The 12994-nt window shown below is 47.0% G+C and overlaps 1 protein-coding gene across 1 annotated transcript in view; it reads right to left on the bottom strand.

Annotated features, from left to right (window-relative positions):
- The window catches only part of RPS3A (ribosomal protein S3A), a 34071-nt gene extending 29062 nt beyond the window's left edge, over positions 1–5009 (bottom strand). The window contains exons 1-2 of the mRNA XM_086962287.1: positions 4828–5009; positions 318–421 (exon numbers count right to left, since the gene is read on the bottom strand). Coding sequence (XP_086818413.1) covers positions 318–421; positions 4828–4889 — 166 coding nt within the window. The 5' untranslated portion in view covers positions 4890–5009. The remainder of the gene's footprint in view (positions 1–317; positions 422–4827) is intronic.
- Between the last annotated feature and the right edge of the window lie 7985 nt (positions 5010–12994).

Here is a 12994-nt window from a genome sequence, read left to right as displayed (position 1 = left end):
CGCAGCACGCCTCAGTCCGTAGAGGGCTGGGTTGGCCCTATGATGAAGCGCGTCACCGTGGGGAAACCCTGGTGAGTTAGGGGACTCAAGAAAAGGAAAAAATGTCCCTTTCTTTTTACAAACATATTGATTCCAACTCCAGTGAGCGTTGCGAATACTAGACACTAACGGGTTCAGGTTCTTGACCTTTGTTTTCAAAGGTTTTATGTTCACAGTTAAATATAGGAGGGTGAGCCTGGTTCCCTTTTCACTCTTTCTCCCCCCCCCCCCTTTTGAAAGTAATTCATAGGAATGCACAGCATCTTTTCAGTACTTACTGGTTCCCTGGGTTCGGGTGACTAGAGTTTTCCCAATGTTGCGGATATTGAACATTGCTGGTGCTTTGACATCATACCAGTCTTTTTTGGAGAAGGGGTCAACACTGGAAAAAAAAAAACATGGAAGGTTGTCAGTTTATTAATTAAACAAATTCAGACAAGATCACTTTTTCCAACCAGCATCAATCTACTTCTGAAAATTAAACGGTTACTAGAAATAGTGTAGGCTAGTGCCTACTACCTGACAACTGTTACTTCTATCTACCATACCCCACAAGTTCCTAAAACAAATGCACTTTTTAAATGCACAAATATGCAGTCAGGCCATGCATATATGGATTAGATTGCTCAAGGTTCCATCTGCAGTAGCAATGATACAAGCTCTGTATTAAAGAACAGATGCAGTGATAACTCAGGTAGACCAGTGAAACATGTTTCACTATTAAGATCAATTCACAGAAACAAGCACATTGAAAAGTAAAAACCTCCCATGTGTGTCATGCCATCAAAACTGTGTACAAGGCAAAAGATTAAAACCCAGCTTATAAACTCCTACATCCACAAGTGTGCACAGTTGCACTGAAGAGCCCCACAGAAGCCTGGTCAGTTGCATTAATGAACACATGTAAAACCGAGGCCAAGCAATAGAGTATCAGGTAATCAAGGGTGTAACACGAAACAACGGGAAAATAGCACAAAGATGTGGAGTAGACTTGTGCTCAAACCTTAAGCAGCCCACTTGCTGCTCCATGTTTATTTGTGGTACTTAACTCTCTACCAGCAACTGCTCACCTATATGATTTATTTGACGCACCCTTGGACTTTGGTTAAGACTGCCACAGGCAGATTTAGCTGTTTGCGGCAGGCTACTGTTACCAAAGCAACATATTCTATTATGCATTGTGTCAGACCTGGACTCAATATTTGATGGCTTTATTTTCCATCTCATTTGTGTGCTCCGACTTCTCCTTATTCTTGTGTATGTCTTGCCCAGGAGAATTTCAGTCTCAGTGTTCTGAATGGATGAGTTGTATCCGTCCACTGCATACTTCTTGCATTATTACATATTGTGCTCTCCATAGCAGTGATTATAAAAATATTTTTTAAACGACAACCTGGGAGCCACAAAGGGCTGCTTGCAACCTTTTTTGGAAATTGCACACATATGTAAGTCTAGTATGTTAGAAAGGTAAATTAAAGATGTTTGCCACGCATCTTTGAAGTGAACACACAATCAGTGACCATCATGGAAAATCCACTGCAAGATTGTCAGCTATGCAGGTGCCTTGAAACTCGCGTTTGCATACCCTTGACAAATAGCATTAGCAAAGCCAATATAAACCCTTTTAGAGCAAAGTATTGACTTTTCTAATTCATGTTTTTAGTACTGCCCCTAAAAAGCTGAATTTGGTTCAGTCCCCCAGTTTGAGATTTTCTCAAGGTCTAGTACAGTTAATCTGATTGATTATCAAAGCAATTGTAACATTTATTTTCATTAAAGTTTTAGATTAAACTCTTTAGCAAGAGTATATTATACATGGGAACCGGCAATATCTTTATAAAAGCAGTCACGTATTTCCTTATTGGAGGAGATTTGTGATACATCTAGTTGCTTGTAACAAAGAAACCTAACTGCTAAACGGTACGAAGTTATTAGTGGAGTTCGGACATCACAATGCTCCCTACCAGCATGAAAAGCAGGCCAAAGAGCATAATTACAGCCACAGCTCAAACAAGCATTGGCAAAAGCAATAGGTCGCACCTATGCAAATACTTTTGACTTTGCCGATATGTTTTAGCTATGTTGTACACCAGTGTGGCTGCTGTTCAGCATGGCTACAAGTTTGTGTGGTAAAGCAGAGCAGCGTGGAGCGTTAAGGAATGGCAAAGAGTTGAGTGGTGTGGAATGGAGTGGTGTAGTGGCGTAAGTTGTCGTATAATAGAGGGAGGTAAAATGGCAGAGGGAGCACTGTAGGAGCAGCGTAGAGTTGTGGAGAGCATTGGTTTGGAGTAAAGTGTAGAGCGCCTTGGCGCAGAGTGGACTGAGGTTAGATTGCAGTGGCACACATTAGAGTGCATTGCCATACAGTGGAGTGGTGCAGAGTGTAGTGGCATAAAGAGCATTAGCATAGAGTGTTGTAGAGTAAAATGGCGTAGAGTACAATGTCAGAAAGCAGTGGGGCACAGTGGGTTAGAGTTGGATTGGCTGAGTGCAGTAGCGTAGGCTAAAGTGCATTGGCATAGACTAATATGGTGAACAGTGCAGTTGTGCATATAGTACAGGGAGGGATAGAGGGCAGTAAAGTGGCATAGATTGCAGCGTGGACTGGAGTGGCACATAGTAGATTTGGGTGGAGGGCACTGACATAGTAGAGTGGTGCAGAGTAGAGTGCGGTGTCAAGCGTGCAGTGGTGCGCAGTAGATTACGTAGCGTGTAGAGTGGCATAAAGTAATGAAGCAGAGTAAAGTGCAGTGTTGTAGAGTGCAGTGCACAGATCAGAGCGCAAGGTCGCAGAGTTGAGTAACTTAAGTAAAGTGGTGTAGAGTGCATTGGCGAAGAATGGAGTACACAGAATGGGCAGGGTAGAGTAGTGCCATAGAGTGGTGCACAGTAGTGTAATAGAGTGCAATGGTCTTGTGGAGTGGCCTGACTGGAGTGGTGTAGAGTGCAGTGGTGCATAGCAGACTGGGGTGGAGTGTGCTGGTATACAGTGAGTGGTGCAGAGTAGAGTGCATTGGCATAGCAGGCAAACGACAATGAGTAGAATGGTGCGGAGTGCAATGCCTGCCATAAAGCGCAATGTAAGTGACAGTGTTATAGAGTATAGTGGTGTACAGTATAGTGTAGAATGCTGTAGAGTGCAATCGCACAGAGTGGAGTAAAGTGCAGAGGCGTACACTAGATTGTTACATAGTACAGTGGAGAGGGGCAGAGTGGCTTTGGGTGGATTGGCATAAAATGGTGTGATGCAGAATAGCATAGAACATAGTGTGCAGTGCATTGGAGAAGAGTGGCATACAGTTAGGTAGAAGAGCGCAGTGTCTTAGAGTGACATAGGTTTTGAGTAAAGTGGTGCAGTGCACATTGACGTAGCATGAACTGGCATAGAATGGAGTGGTACGAAGTGGGGCACAGTAGAGTGTAGTGGCATACAGTTGGAGTAGAGTGACGCAGAATGGTACAGAGTAGAGTGGCACAGAGCTGTGGTGGAATGTATTGTAGAGTATAGCGGTTTACAGTGCGTTGGTGTGGAGTAGATTGGCAAAGGCAGAATGAATTCCAAGGGAAATTTTCAGAATGTCCCAAAGATATTGTTAGCAAACCAGAGTAGGCTTCTACCTAAAAAAGAACCAAAAGTGACTTACATTAGCATATTTACATTTTCCTATAGGTGATGCCCAATAAACTAAAATCTTTCGATAAAGTTTGTTTACTGGTGTGTTTAATTTCATAGTATAGGTTCTGCTTTTTCTGTTCTTGTTAGCGATGAAGTACCATACCAAGGATTTAAGTTGTTTATGGGATGGGTAATGTATGACTATTGCAGTTCCATGATCTTATAAAGGAAATCTACCTTAGGCCTCGTTCCTCTCTATGTCATGCAATTACTCTGTAAAATGCAATATCCTTATAATGTAGGACATGGAGTACTTTATCCCATATACACATCAACCCATATCACCACAGTAGCACCCCGAGTCAGACCAATTACTTTCGAGACAAAAAGGCAAATACCAAAGCTTAGACAATCTGAGTATGTTAACATTTACCACAGAAAACCTTACTAAAACCAACATGCAACACATTAATAAGTAGTTAAGACACCCGAGTCGCAAATAAAACAAAACCACCAGAGACAAAAAAAGAAGCCTCAAAACAGGAAACAAATGTGAGAATGGCAAAGGTGAATAATAACAGCTACATCAAAATGGTGTTAAATGTAATGTCCTACAAGGCTGTGGTTTTGTTAAGCCAATAGCATTAACGCCACGACGTAAACATATCGCAAATGAGCAAAGTTCGTGCCGCTTAGTAAACGACAGCTGACCAAGAACAATTCCCAACTCGCCACCAGCGCACTCTACTCAAAAGAGAATCAGTCACTCCAAAGACATGATAAATGTCTTTTTTGCATTAGCCCTGCACCCGTAAAGAGAAGCATGCTCTGCATCTTTTTAAAGCCACTCAAAACTCTAGCGCTTTTCAGGTGCAAGCAAACCTTGACTGCTTAGGGCCTTGCCACATTAGAAACGAACAACAACGCAATAAGCAATAGAATTCAACACTACGCGCTGGCCGGGACAGTCCATTGAGTGTCCTTGCCCACAGTAAAGCTGTACCGACTTCTGTTCCGCACGCCAATCGCCATACTGCCTCAGAAGGAGTGCGAGCTTCAAACTCTATCCAACTCGCATCCCGCCCATCCGCCCTCATCACATGCTGGTTCAGTCACCGTGGGTCGCAGAAAAAAGACGGCCAAACAACACGCAATGACTGGAGGGAACTTACATCTTCTTTTTAGCGCCTTTCTTGCCTCCTTTGGTCAGCCGCTTGTTCTTTCCGACTGCCATGTTGGAGCTTAGGAACGAAAGAGGAGGAAAAGGGTATTCGCGCGAGACTTTAGGAGCCTGAGCAAAGGAACGTATTAGGAAGAGATATTCTCGCGAGAGCAGAGCTACCTGCAGCTACAACTAGCGGTTGGAGGATGAATAACATCTCTATAACTAGAGCGGTTCAAACCCATTAAAAACCAAAAACGTCCTGGCACGAGACCCTAATTTGAAATACTCAAGGCGGCCATTTGTAAGTAATGCGTAAATATATGAAGACGCAATAAGAAAACCTGCAAACGTCCGCAAAATGAGCCACTTCCCTGAATAGGATCGCTGCATAGATCCAGCATATAATAACATGACGAGCAACTATTTCAGGTGTCACGCTTTCTCTCATAATAAATGCAATTGACCGCTAATGATACGGTAAGATATCAGGTAATACGGTAATAACGCTATGAAAAAGTTGTTTAACAATTAAATGCTGTTGTTTCTGAATTGAGATATGGTACTACATTGGAGCATGCTGCAGGCTAACTGTACACGAGCGTGATTAAGTCCTTCCAGTTCTGTGACTGACGACGGACAAATTCTCTTTCCGATTTGTCAATACCACCACAGAGTTCCAATGAAGAGATAAAATGCCAACACATTCTCCCATGAACACAGTGCTTCTGAATATTTATGTATTTATTTTTATTTGCAGAGTTTTATATAGCGCTAGCTAGACCCGGAGGTATCAGAGTACTTTACATAAGGATTAGCGAGTTACAAAATTATGTCTGTTACAGTTAGTATAACATAGAGAAAAAGAAACAGTTACACAGTAACATGAGTTACTAGAGCATACCTTAACATACACACACTAGTATATGTAGTAGACCTTTGTACTTACTACCACTCCTATGAGTTTAGAGTTTATCCGTTTGTATCTCTTCCTTGAGTGACTTTACAACTTGTACATTTGCAAAAAAATGTTTGTGTGTATCTCTTCGTTGTGTGACCTTACAACTTGTACATTTGCAAATTTTTCCTGTTTGGATCTCTTATGTAACTCATGTAATCCAAATTCCTTATGTAACGCAACTGGTTCTTTTGTAAAGCGCTCTGAAACCTTCTGGTAATGTTCGCGCTATATAAAATCACATTAAATAAATAAATAAACAGGGTTGGAATGAAGATCAGGTCAGGAAAAGATCGACAAGGCGGAAAGCAATTCAGGAGAACCAAAAAGACAAAGGTGAAGTCAAACAAGCCGGCTGATTCGTCAGACGGCGGGGGAGGAAGGAGACACGGCGGAGGGACGAAGGAAAGTCTCCAATGTCCGCTGGGTAGGTGACGGCCGAGGGGGTGAACCACAGCCCATCTCCTCTATAGCTACTAGGTAGCTCCACCGGGCATCAGCCAAAACTGCTAAGTCTACTGCCCCGCTATCTGTGGGGCCCTCAGTACGATTCTTGTCAGAGGTGAGTGATGTTGAGACGCTTCTCTCTTGAATACTTAGTTTTACTTTGCCATTACAAATTCACGACTACCAGTCCCAGAATACAAATTGTTGAGCTACAGCGGTAGGAATGGCTGCATGTCCAGGTGTGCTGCTGTCTACCAGAAAACCCTGCCAGTCACCCCAGATGTAGCATACCTTACTGCCCATCACCCACTTGAATTCCAAATTTATTGTTGGTGTTCTTCTCCAAAATAGATCATTAATTGCCGCAGGTCAGGTTTGAGCAGGTAAGTCATTTGACCCTCGTGCTCGTGAAGCGCTACTCGCCGCCAAACTCGCCGCCAAACTGCTTCTTCTACCCTTACGATGTAGTTCTCGCATCTCAGCCAGGCAATGGCAAACTTGATTACGTAAAAGAAAGTAAAGAAGAAAGATCTTAATTGGATTCGCTACCCGCGCCTGAAACAGGAATTCCTCAGATCTCTACCAAGTGGGAAGGGTTTTACATATGTTCGTTCGTCAGTGATCTCTTGCGAAGTATATTGTGTATCCCCGTAAAACTGTCCGCGCTTTCTTTCTAACGTTGCATTTTGGGACCTGTGGTTTCGCTTCTAACATTGCACGGCTAGCTCACCTTTAAAGTACGATTGCTATTTATACGAGTGATCCAGTGTGAGGTCAATACCTGATCAGGGATCAATACTCAATTCATACAATTACAACGGCCTATACACATTCACCCAAAATCCCTGATGCACTGGGGTCAATTTATTTCTGTTCAATACTTTCCTTTCTGTGAACCATGTATAACGTCATTAGAATGCCTACTTAGTTAATTAATCAACTTTCCTTCCATTTGGTCGATGGACCAATTAGTTGAATAGTTGATGATAATGATTATACTATCTAACTTAATCCTTCAGTTAACTAAATAACCACAGACACTTGGTAAAGTTTATGAAGCTTTATCTTAATTATTTTACGCAAATTCTCATTGCATACTGTCACAAATGTAAATAATGAAACTCACAAAGGGAGATAAACATCAGCAACTTTTAAATGAATGCAAGCTCATCTCTTAAACAATGACAGTATGCATGAAGGAGTGGATAGATTAAGAGACAAAAGTTTCAGAAAAAATATATGCGAAACATAATATACCAAACGGAGGGGATAGATGAAGAGACAATAATGTCATCCAAAATAATACGTTCAATGTATCTATAACGAAGTGGATAGGTGAAGAGACAAAAATTTCAGAAACAAAATACATTTGCATGTAAGTCAGACACAAAATACAAACCTAAGGGTCTGTGAGAAAACCACCCCCTTGACCTAGGAGATGATGGGGGTTCCTTGAAATAGGACCAGGGAACAGAAATTACTGGACCCAAAGGTAGGACAGGGACAGGAACACAGCTAGGCCTCTCTGCAAACGGACAAACAGCGACAACTTCACCCGTCTTCTCCTCCCCCACACGTCTAAACCACACCCCTAAAGGCACCCCAATTATATCCTAAAATCTTCATGTCCGTCCCACATAAATTGAAACATTACTAAAATCTAAGTAAATGATTGGTGGGCTTTGGGAGTGGCTCTGTCTCACCATAGTGACTTCACGTACAATTTAGTCACTTTATTGTTCAGCATCCTTTCTCACAGTTAGGGTTTTAACACATGCTCACATTTTCTTTCATAAGATACATTTGAAAACTTTTATTCATAAAATTGTCAACGTCCACGGAATAAAACTCTGGTCCCACGGTTGATTTTACCATTTGGCAGACAATCGTCACTTTGACCTTCATCTCGTACATCATTTCTGCTGTGCACAGAGCGTCTGCCTCGCCGCTGACAGTTCAGATCCACTCCTCAGTTTACTCCTCCCTCTTTGGACAATTAGAGACAAGATGCAGTTTCATTCAGCACACTATATCTTTTATTAATTATGTGACAAAATCATTTTCTCTGTGTACCCCCTTCCTTGCACTATTCCTTATTAGAGTTATCTAGCATAAGCTTTAAGCATTATTCTTTGTTTTAAAGCATGTTGCAACATGCAACTACGAAATGCTCATGCGGCCTAGTCATGCATATATTTTTCGTTTCCTCAAGAGCATACTGCAAATACGTTTTAGTTCTTTCATATAATATTTCATATTATTGCAAACGTGCGCAAAGATATTTCCCATGTTTTTGTGTAAGGTGCATGTAGGTTTTTTTTTTTTTTTTTTTTTTTTTTTTTTGAAAAACCTTTATTGACCAAAGAAAGTACACCGCTATTCAGCCATACATCCCGGAGGCCAGGCAGCATTGAAGTGGCATATAAGTCATGCACAAGACAGCACACAGGATCAGTCAGGTTTAATTTTATAATAAGGAACTATGAAATGAACGTAGAATAGTAGGGCCCTAGGAGGCCACTAAAGAACTATGTGCCGAAGCACCCATAGGTAAAGAACAGAGAAAGAAAGAGAGAAGTGGCCGAGGACAGCACAATCCTAACGTACGGGCACATTGGGAGGGGGTCAGGGGCCGCACATCCAAGTCAGCACAAGATGTGACACGTTGAACTGGGGGGGGAAACGGTACAGGATGTCACACGCCGGGAGTACGGGAGGGGTAGTTCTCTAAGGGGAGGGTAAGGCATCCACCACAGGCTCAAGCGGGGGTTCACACAAGTCACCCCGATAGGAGTTCCAAGCTCCCCACACAGCCCTCCACATTTTCGGCTTACCCCTGGCAACATACACCGTCTTCTCTCTCACCATGCACCAGTCCATGCTTTCCATCCAACGACCAAGGGACGGGGGAGCAGGTGCGCCCCACTTCTGGGCAATGTCTCTCTTGGCCACCATATTCCCCAAAGTCACCCATCGGGTTTGGGCCACACTGTAGTCATTCGGGCACCACACGTTGAGGAGGCAACGTCGCGCCTCAGCTGGCAGGGCCACACCCGTCACCTCCTCCATCACCTCATGCACACGCATCCAGAACCGGGCCACGCCGGGGCACTCCCAGATAATGTGTAGGAAGGTGGCGAGTGAACCGCACCCCCGCCGACACATGCCATCCGTAGAAAGTCCCATATGGATGAGCCTGGGGCCGGTAACGTACACCCTGTGGAGAATTTTCAGCTGGACCAGGCGTAACCGCGCCGATATTGCCACCTCCCTGGGGGACGAAGCCGCTGACTGCCATTCCTCATCATCCATCTCTATACCATCATTCACCCAGTGCGTCCGCAATCGCTCAAGCAGGTCCACCCTCACGTTGATCAGCTTCTTATAGGTCAGGGAGATAGCACCGTCTGGCATGTGGCCGTCCAGCACCCGATCCTCCAGGGGTGATGACTCGGGGATGGCTTCGCTGCCTGCGACGTGAGGGGAGAGGGCATGGCTTAGCTGGGCGTGCCGGAAAAATTCCGTCGGTGCCAGCTGGTATTCTTGTTGCAGCGAAGCGAATGTTTTAATGCCGCCCCGCACAACCATGTCACCAACTTTAGAGATACCGATGGTGTCCCACCGATCAAAGCCTTTGGTCTTCCACAGCTTCCCCAGCACGTCGGAATCATACAGGGGAGTGGCCAGCGTGACCCTATCCTTCCAACCGAGAGTGTCCGTCACCGCTCGCCACACGTGCACCATAGTCTTGGTGGGGCCCGTCAATCGGCGATCCAGTGACCTGGAGTAAAGAGCCCTATAGTAGTTGCCATCGCCCACCAACCATCGGTCCATAGCATAGCCCGGGCTGGTCGCTGGACCATAGAAACCATGATTGACCGCCGCGAGCTGGGACGCCCAATAGTACCTCCGCATATCCGGCAGCGCAATGCCACCGTCGTAGCTGGGGATGGTCAATTTGGACAACGATATTCTCGGCCGACCGTCCCACAACAGTGCCCGTTGCAAGGATTCAATCTCGCCGAAGTACTTTGCAGGGATCGGGTCCTGTGAATTCTGCAGAGCGTACAGGAAGCGGGGTAGCGCCATCATCTTAAACAGGGCCGCCCTTCCCATCAAAGAGATGGGCAGTTTCTTCCACAATGCCACATCTCTACGTAGGCGCTCCAGCGGTGGCAGGAGGTTGCGCGCATATCGGGCCCGGGGGTCAAGCGACACGTAGATGCCCAAGTACCGGAAGCCCTGTTCGGCCACCTGGATTGAGCACCCACGGGGGAGGCGCGGGGTGTCCCCACATATCGTGTATAGGGAGGATTTGGACCAGTTGATGACCAATCCTGAAAACGACCCGAAGACTCTCAGCAGGTCAAAAACCACAATGAGCGATCGACAAGGAGAGGTAAGGTAGAGGAGGATGTCGTCCGCATATAGCGACACTCGATCCTCAAAGCCAGGCGACCACGCAATCCCGGAAACATCTGGGTGCGTTCTAATCTTAGCCGCCAGGGGTTCCAGTGCCAGCGCAAATAGCAGTGGAGAGAGCGGGCAGCCCTGTCTGGTACCTCTGTGCAACGCGAAAGATGCCGAAAGCCTGCCGTTAACGGCCACGTTGGCCAGCGGGGCAGAGTAGAGCAGTCGGACCCACCCAATGAATGAGGGCCCGAAGCCCAGCTTAGCCAGGACTGCCCACAGATAATCCCATTCGAGGGAGTCAAAGGCCATAGTAGCGTCGAGGGAAGCCACCACCGCCGGATCGCGCAGCAAGTGAGCACGTGCCAGAACCGCGTGGAGCCTCCTCAGGTTAAGCGCCGTGTTCCGGTGCGGGATGAACCCGGACTGGTCCGGATGAACCAGGTCCGAGATCACGCCCACCAACCGGTTAGCCAACAATTTAGCCAAGATCTTGGGTTCAGCGTTTAACAGTGAAATGGGTCTGTACGATCGGGGCAGGTCCCGCGGTTTCCCTTCCTTGTGGATTACCACTACGGTGGCCAGCCTCTGGTCGGGAGGAAGTTCTCCCTGCGCACGGGCCTCGAGAAACATCTTGCGCAGCGGTGCAGCCAGCGCGTCAGCCCTGAGCTTATACAGTTCCACCGGGATCCCATTCGGGCCCGGTGCTTTACCGGAGCGCAGCGAGCGAATCGCCAGGGCAATCTCATCGTCCGACAGGTCTCGGTCCATGTCCTCCCGTTCAAGGTCAGATAAACAAGGAAGGTCGATATCGTCCAAATAGGTGACCGACGCGGACATCGGGAGAGAGGTTGCGGAGGTATACACCTGCTCAAAATAATCGGCGAAGGACTCAGCTATAGCCGCCGGGTCCGTCATGGTTACGCCGTCCGTACCCACCAATTCCGGGACTACCCGGGACGCCAATGCCCGCTTATCGAGCCAGGCCAGGAGCTTTCCAGCCTTGTCGCCGGCATCGTAAATCCGCCCCTGCTGTTCCCTGCTCAAGGCCTTCGCGGCATCAGTAGCAGTGGCCCGAAGTTCAGACTGCTTAAGAGAGAGGGCATGGACCAGTTCAGGCGACGGGCCAAGCTCCAGCTGGGCACTAAGGTCCGCAAACTCTGATTCCAACCTCACCACGTTTTCATCGCGGCGGCGGCGCGCTTCGGCAATCAGTGAGAAGGCCTCGCCACGCAGCACGGTCTTAAAAGCCTCCCACAAGGAGACGGCCGAAGTCACAGACCCAGTATTCTCCACGAAATATCGATCCATAGCCTTGACCAGGAGGGAACGGGTTTTCGGATCGCGAAAATACCACGGGTTAATAGGGGCGACCCGCGAGGACGCCGGGATCTGGAAATCGAAGGAGATCAGGACCGGAGAGTGGTCAGAAATACCTCGGGCCAGGAGGCGTGCGGAGGAAACAGACTGTGCCTGCGCCGCCGGCGCCAGGACGTAGTCCAACCTGGAGAAGCTACCATGTGCACCCGAGAGAAAGGAGTACTGTCGCTGTGTAGGGTGGAGCAGACGCCAACAATCAACCATCCCCATGGAACATACAAAATCAGGCATCCAGGATTGGGAAGGGCGAAGATCCCTGGGAGGAAAGCGATCCAGTTCCCCTGAGACGACAGAATTAAAGTCCCCACCCACCAACACCAGGCCTTCGGGGAGTCCTAAGATGGCGCCTCCCAAATCCCTGAACGTAGTCTCCTGCAACCCCGGGGGGACGTAAACCGAAACCAAAACCAGCGTGCGGCCCTCCCACCTACCCACTAAGGCCACATATCTGCCTCTATCATCAGTCAGCACTGACTCCACCTCCAACGGGAGGGACGCACGCACCATGATGCCCACCCCCCTGGAGCCCGAGGAGAAACCTGCGTGAGCCACCATTTTGTAACCCCGTCTGTCCAGGGCCTTACATGCGTGACCCACCAAGTGGGTCTCTTGCAACAGTACTACATCAGGAGAGCATCGTTTAAGCATTTGCAACACTACACCCCTCTTGATACGATCCCCCAACCCGTTAACATTCCAGCTAAGCAAATGAAGCAGTTTACCCCCCATCATCAAGGACCATTCGCGACCCTCCCCCAACCCCCCTTTTCAGTGCCCAGCGCAACAGTATTACACAATAGGAGTACCTCAGCCAAGAAAGGAAAATGGAGAAAATACAAAACCACACATCCCAACTACCCCCCACCCTGCACCCCTGCATCAAACTAAGATTCACCCCAACTAGCAGTGTGCCTGTCGCCCCCAAAACTAACCTACAAAAAGCCCACGAAGGAGAAAGGAGGCATCCCATCCCCTCCCGTCA

Source organism: Lissotriton vulgaris, chromosome 3_1, assembly GCF_964263255.1.
Source record: "Lissotriton vulgaris chromosome 3_1, aLisVul1.2, whole genome shotgun sequence".
NCBI classification, from domain to species: domain Eukaryota; kingdom Metazoa; phylum Chordata; class Amphibia; order Caudata; family Salamandridae; genus Lissotriton; species Lissotriton vulgaris.
The sequence above is the reverse complement of the archived record's forward strand: the minus strand, read 5'-3'. Positions and strand labels throughout refer to the sequence as shown.